The 7,319-nt window shown below is 41.5% G+C and overlaps 1 protein-coding gene across 12 annotated transcripts in view; it reads right to left on the bottom strand.

Annotated features, from left to right (window-relative positions):
• Nucleotides 1-7,319, bottom strand: part of LOC6532523 (protein furry) — a 47,344-nt gene that overhangs the window by 28,495 nt on the left and 11,530 nt on the right. For 7 of the 12 annotated variants that reach the window (XM_015193929.3, XM_039374519.2, XM_039374521.2 and 4 more), the window contains exons 7-14: nucleotides 5,408-5,551; nucleotides 4,017-4,184; nucleotides 3,796-3,945; nucleotides 3,554-3,723; nucleotides 3,329-3,483; nucleotides 3,123-3,233; nucleotides 2,903-3,057; nucleotides 419-582 (exon numbers count right to left, since the gene is read on the bottom strand). In XM_015193929.3, coding sequence (XP_015049415.1) covers nucleotides 419-582; nucleotides 2,903-3,057; nucleotides 3,123-3,233; nucleotides 3,329-3,483; nucleotides 3,554-3,723; nucleotides 3,796-3,945; nucleotides 4,017-4,184; nucleotides 5,408-5,551 — 1,217 coding nt within the window. The remainder of the gene's footprint in view (nucleotides 1-418; nucleotides 583-2,902; nucleotides 3,058-3,122; nucleotides 3,234-3,328; nucleotides 3,484-3,553; nucleotides 3,724-3,795; nucleotides 3,946-4,016; nucleotides 4,185-5,407; nucleotides 5,552-7,319) is intronic. The other 5 variants (XM_015193928.3, XM_039374523.2, XM_039374524.2 and 2 more) reach the window with 1 other exon arrangement.

Genomic DNA, 7,319 nt, shown 5'->3' with positions numbered 1-7,319 from the left:
GAATTGTACTGAAAGGTGAAAACCCCAAATGTAATTCAAAATTTGAGTGGGTCTCATCATTCCATAAGGAGCTTAACCTCTGAGAAATAGTGAAAACTGTATGTTAAAATATTTACATAAAATGCAAAGCTAAATATTTGAATTTCTAAGGAATTTAAATCGTACAAATAACTGCATTCCATTTTACATTGCAACCCGAAACTTAAATAACATATTTAAGATGTAAGAAGTTGAAATAACTAAACTTGTTCATATCTTAAATTCAGTTCATGTATTCTAGTTCGAAACAAGTGCGATATGCAATTGAATTGCAGCCTGGGGACTCCACCATGCCACTAAAAAGTTCTCCTTGTCACTTAGTTTTCATTTTATTGCCATTAGCCGCTTTACGTGTCGCTTTAGTAGGGAAATCTCATACCTTTTTCGTTCTCGCTGTGCAAAGTGCCCACCACGCTGCCAAAGAATCGCTTGTCCAGGATCTGCAGCAGTTGCAACGCCGTTGCATGCACCTCCACTCGAGGACAGCCCGTCATTAGGAGGGTCACGGTTATCACGGATGTGTAATGGTCGCACGGGTATTCCCTGTAATTAGAGTGCAAAGAAAGGCGAGCGCTTTAATAAGGCTTACAAAGTAACCTAATGAGGTTGTTGGCTTGTGGTTACGCGGTTCTGTGCTCTGCTCTGCTCCACACACAATGCCGTGCCGGAATTGTTCAGCTCCAGCAGCACTCATGCCAGAAATCAACAGTTGTTGCTCCATCTGCAACAGCACCAGTCACCAACACCAGGCACCATCACCAGCATCCGCACCTGGTATCCGACCAGAAAAGCCATCACCCCATCCAAAATCCCGACAGATCCATTAAAACGTCGTAGCCCACTTTCAAACTCGCCTGTTTGCACACACATATGCATACGTTCGGGATGGATGCATATACGCAAATTTGTAGCCCCCGGCGCGCCGGGGTGTGGAATAACACCTTCGGACCGGAGGGAGATACGCTTTCGCAGAACCACCACCCGTCCACCCGTCCAACCCATTTCACTTCTTCTGCACTGGGTTCTGAATTGAATAATTTACGCAAATCGATTTTCGCTTTTCCATCCCCACAAACACAAGACACAAGACACAAGGACTGGGCGCTACAAAGTATGCTGCGGTTTAAGTTCGGCTTGAAAGAAAAAAAAGGAAGTGCACGACTTATTTGTATGGTCTAGGGCCTTGTATGGCCGTTAAGACCAAAGTTCACGGACAAATGGCTAGCTATTGAAATAATGCGAATTCCGAGTCGCAAATTGCCTGCTATAATCAAGCGAATCCAAAACCCAGGCCCAAAACCGTTTAGATACTATAAATCATTCGTTGCCGAAGCTCCTTTGATTGCTACGACGCCTTTAAATCGGCTGAGAATTTTAAAGAATTTTTCACACCGCCCATTAAAACTAAAATGGTATTCGCTTCGATGTGCCAACAGCATGCCAACGGCAACTGCCACAAAAAATCTGGACAAGCGGAAAATAAAGTCGAGAATGCCACGCGCTGGCCAGATGCTGCATGTGCCTGAACCACACTAGAACAAACAGGTAGACGTAACAGCAGTGTGATTCGAACGAGCAGTACCCTGTATCTGTACTTATACCCTGTGAAATAATATTTCTATATGTACAATTATTTAAATGCGCAGAGGTATAAAATCCGAAACCAAAGCAAGCCACTTTAATTTAAACGTCAAATCAAGTGAAAAACGGCTAAAACTTAAAACATGACTTTGCTTAATCAAATGTCCACAACACACAGTTGCAGTCTGCGATTACAGGGAATGTGCAACAGAGTACCATTTGAAACGCAACTGCAATAAGACGCTGTCCAGCCGACAAATATCTTTGCCGCGCGTGTTCATCTGAAGTGGTCGAGATTCTTCTGCTCTGGTTGTGTCCTTCGGTTTTGGGGGAACCGCAAAATCACATACCCCCACCGGGATAAACCACAATCTGGCGTACTCTCGTTACCATGTAAAACCGCCTCCAACGTCGGCGACATCGACAAATTTCGGCAAATTGCGAATGAAAAGTTTAAACTGCGGTTAGACAAGCGGTTTGGTTTGTAGAATAGGTAATTAGTTTCTATTAGAACCGAGCAAACAAATTATGTAGAAACATGTGTGCATTTTTTACAATCTTCAGACAGCATATTAAAACTGTCTGCTGTTTTATATGATTCAGTAATGTCACAAACTATATTGCTTCTAAATATGTATACTTATTTAAAGTTTAACACAACAAAATAGATCCCTTTAATGCAGCTGTTTGCGCTGCATATATTTTTTTAATATAAGGAATATTCCTATAATTTTTTTGGATCAAAAACCTATAAAGGAAATCGCTTTCGACACATTTGTCCGCCCACTGCAGCTGCAATAAATGCAATGAGCCATGCATGCTATGCTTCATGGCCTCTACTGTTTATCTAGGGATGTGTACAGGAAGCGCCACAGTTCGCTGCCATAATGGCCAAACCAAAATAATATATATGCACATATATATAAAGAAACAACTGGACGAGAAAATACAAAAAGAAAAAAGGTTGGCCTGAACAAATAGGCTGTCAGCAACTCATGTGTGCGCGTAAATTTAAAGAGTTGCCATTGTTGGCAGACACGTGAAATGCTACTTAAGAGTGCCAGATAAATCGGTGTTCAAGTCCTTCATCCCACCCCCAATCCCCACCAGCATATATGCCATGGGAGCGATTACGGCGGCAAGTGAGGTGGGCGGAGAGTACTGGGCGGAAGGTACTTGGCTGTCGAACAAGTTAAAACAAATTAAAGGGCACAACGTAAGGCGATTACGCAGAAAGCGACACCAGAGCCCCACGCTTAAATTGCCATTTCGCTTCACTTACTTGGCGCTAAAGATCGAGGCCAGGGCCAGGAAACAGGCATCTGCCTCACGTGGTGTCGATGTGTAGCACCGGTCTATGACCCATTCCAATAGTTGTCCGATATCCGGATTGGACTCCAGCAACAGGACCACCGTATCTCTTGCCAGCTGGTAAATCTGTGTGAAAGTACGCTCAGTGTTAATTGTGGTTCAAGTGGAAGGTCATGTGGGTGGCGCTTTACCTTTTCGTTCTTGGAGGTCAGCAGCATATCCAGCCACTTGTAAATGATGCTATCATCTTGTAGATAAGATGGATTGAAGATTTGACCGCAACACAGCAGGGCGGACATGGCCTAAAGGGGGAGGGGTAAATCACTTAGAGCGTTACTAATGGCTTTAAAATATGCAATATAACTAAAACGTTGCGTTTTTTTGGTATTTAACTTGCCTGCAGGGCGCTGAACTGCAGCTTCTCCTCCTCGAGCGTATGGTCGCTCTGCATGGTGTACCCAAGTGGCTTGGAGAAGCTGCCGCACCAGGCGGCAAATAAATTGAATAGATTACGCTTCAGGACCCGGGAGAGCAGCGTGGCACAGGACTCGACTGAGAGAAATGAACATGCAATCAGTTGTAGCAGATGTAAAGGAGATGTATAGAGACTTTGAGGACTTACGTGAGAAGTTCTTAATCATCTTCCGTATGAAATTGCAAAAGTGGGCCTTCACCTCGCGAATGCTGAGATTATCCTTGTCCGTCTCCGACGTTAGATAGCCCATGGCGCCCGAGATATACAGCACAAAGGTGGGATGCAGTGACATCGTATCGCGTTCCAGCACACAGGTGCTGCAAGTGGAGGATAGAAACGTAGTGGGCAATCAATATACATATTGATCATTGCGTTTCGAAATGCCTTACCTCACACCAAACGTTCCGTTCTCGGCAATCTTCTCCAGCACTCGCACCACCTGCAGACGCAGGGCATCGCGTCTCCGCCTCCTGCGCATATTCTCCTGCTTGCAGTCCACCGCCTCACGGATGTACACCACCAGCTCCTCCATCAAATCCCTGCCGGAGCGCACACACACACGCACTTTGTCAGTTGCATCAAGTGGGATATATGTTGCTTTGAGACTTACTTGAGCGCATCGTGGTTTATCAGACCCAAGGCATTCACGGCGGCATCTCGCACATCGACGACCTCGCACCGGAGCAGCGGCACCACCAGTTTGTAGAGCGCTTGTGGGGATGCGCTGCCCATCGCTGACTTGTCACTGCGATCGGCGTTGAGGGAGTCCGGCGATGAGCTGTAAAACAAATTTATGGCCATGGATTTTAGTGTCAAACAGCGAACGCTCGGGGGCAGTAATTTCTGTTAATGTTCCTATCTGGCTGTGGGTGCTTGTGCTGCCTTGGCAAGGTCATCATTTAGCGAAAGTCCATAAAGTTTACTGCGATTTAAACTGCTAAACTGCTACGAGACTGGATCTGTAAAAAGTCGCTCACTTGACCATTTCGAATTCGTTCGGACCCTCTGCTTCTACGGCATGCAACAATAAACATTATGAATTTTAAACTCGAAATCATCTTTCAATTAAAACCCCACTTTTTTGTCATCCTCGATTTTCCCTTTTCCTTTTGCGGGGAGGTTTGGTCAGGACGAATAATAATAAATGACAGCAAGCAAATAACAATTTTATATAATTTTTTTGCTGCTGCTGCTGAAAAGCGAACACGAAGCTAAATCAAGCTTTTCCAGGTTTTTGGGCAGCGGGATTCGTGGGGTTTTGGGAATTGTGGGTAACTGACTGACATGCGCTATATGAAAAATAAACAAACTTGTCTTGACATTATTTTCAGCAAACTGCAAATAGAGGGCGTGACCAGTTTGGAGGCGGGTTGCACAGGAAACAGATAGAAGGAGATGAGCAAACTGGTTGCCAAATTGAACGGAAACAACTGGACAACCAGATGAATAGGAAAATATCTCTGAAAATCAGTCTTAAACAAATAAATTTGCATTTAGAGAGAAGCAAATATACAAAGATTTTGCTCGAAATAAAGCAGTATGTTTGATTACTTGGGGTTTAAGTAAGATACTTCAAAACTTAAAATAAATAGTTTCTAGATTGAGTAGAAAATAATTCTACTCGTTAACAGAAAGAAGACTATTTAAGACTAATTTTGTTGTTCAAAATAAAACCTATTAAACTCAAAAAAGCGTATACAGAGGATCAAAACTTTTAAGGCTAATTAAAAACATTTTAAATAACATGCCAAAGCTACACACAAAAAGACACAGACAGGCAACAAAAATATAATAAACACAGGAATATACTCATTTTGCATACAGAAGATGCACATAGCTATTTGTACAAAAAGTTACGTAAATCGAGTTATTGTTTTGCAGGTATTGTGTTTCATTATTACTCGGTATTGGTTTTGGTTTTTGGGATTAGGTTCAAGTTTTGATTGGGTTTTTAGTTTTTGGTTTTTTGATTTTTGTTTTGGCTGTAAGTATTTGCTTTACCCAAGTCGCTTCTGGCGCGCCTCTTTGCGTCCATAGGAGAGTGGCAGCGTGAAACGCGTGACGATTCCCTCGGGCCCAAACACATTGGATGGTATATTGTCCAGGGAATCGGACAGCGAACGCGAGTCCGACTGATCTTGTAAACTATAAATTACAATCCATATATATTGATTTTGATATTTATAAACAGCTGTGTTTTGGCGATGCTGAACGACTAGTCATGATGACTGGTTGGTGATAGTTCGATTTCGAGATTGATGGTGATCAATGTTTTACGTACACACTTGCACAGAGATATCATATTGGCATAATGTTGGCCAATCTGTTTGCCCAGCTCCCATGGGATGGACATGGATTTTAACGTTCACGGGGCACAGGTGCAATGTGGTGTGCAGGTGGATGTGCATGAGGCAGGTGGGTGGATGAGTGTGGAGAACATAGGAGTGGACTTTTTCTGAAATACCCATTTTTATTGACATTTTCCGTCGACCAACATTTACACACTGATGTGATGGAAATGCGCTGTGTGTGCGTGTTGTGGGTTGCAATATTTCGCATTTAATTCAGTTGAATCTAGTTAGGAATTCTACGTACAGTCAATGGAAACGAATTTCAATAATTTACCACAATGAAAAAATGGTTTCAGGTGCCTTATAACATATTATATGATTCAATAAAATGTTCCTTTGAAAACCAATCTAATTGCTGGAAATAATAAATTTATAATGGCAACAAATGGACGGGCACACTTAGTATGTACAAACATTTTGTATGAAATTTAACGAAATGCAGTAGCTAAAATAACAGGTGTTTTAGCAGTTTAGCAAAATATTGTGATACATTTTACTAAGTATCCGTTTATATCGGTTATCTCACTACAAAATAAGAAAACAAAATTCCACCAAATTTTATTTATAAGCAGCTTAGTTTCAGCTCGATTTCTGAACATGGAAAAAATACTTTAAGGCGATCCAGAAATTTTTGTTCATTACAATGCACAACTGTGAACGAATCACAACGAAATTTACTTACTAAGAATCTGTAAGCCTTTCGATAGCGTAAAAAATGGCTTTTTTAATTAAAAGGTTTTTTTTCTCAGAAGCTCGAAGCTTCAGAAATTTTTTCGTGACCAGCCACGCATTTTGTGCATCGTTGTCAACCAAATTTTTGAGGTCCCAACAATGTTTTCTAGTATAGGACTCCATTGCAACAACGTGCTATTAAGAGTGAGTATTCAGCTACCGTCCCAAGTCTGACCCTTTAACCTTTGCCTCTAAAATAATAAACAAGCTATTAAACGCGCAATGGCATGAACAAATATTTACAAGAGAGCCCTGCTGTTTGTACTTATGCAGGCTGTCACATGAAGTTTATTTTAATTAACAAAATATAAACTTATTGGTGGTTTCTAAGGAATCCAATCGAGTGCATGTGTGTAAAACAATTCAGCTAAACATAGAACAAGCGGTGTGAGTAACGCGTATGCAGCAATTTCTGATAATCACATATTTAATCGATTTACATACACCATTAATATGTAAATGAAGTAAGACAAAACCCATTTTCAAACTTCAAACTACACACTTCCTGTTCTGTAGTTTTGCTTGCCACACAAACTTAAAACACAAACCCACTCCACCCACAATGCAGTGATAATTGGGTTGAGCAAGAAAGCAAAACATAAAATGAATTTTCAACTTGATTACAATTTCACACGCTCTTTTAATAACAAAGTACAGGTCAACTGTAGTACACAGATGTATAATCACTACATGCAAATCGTGCCGAATGTAATTGAATGCGAAGTGTTAGTCAAACAGAAGTAATGAAGTGTCTTGTTTGTTTTGAATTTTGGGCAGCTGTTAGTGAGAGGACACAACAAATGCACAGAGAAAAATAACACACACAAATT

This window comes from Drosophila yakuba, chromosome 3L (genome assembly GCF_016746365.2).
Source record: "Drosophila yakuba strain Tai18E2 chromosome 3L, Prin_Dyak_Tai18E2_2.1, whole genome shotgun sequence".
Lineage (NCBI taxonomy): Eukaryota > Metazoa > Arthropoda > Insecta > Diptera > Drosophilidae > Drosophila > Drosophila yakuba.
This window is presented reverse-complemented; position numbering and strand designations above follow the sequence as displayed.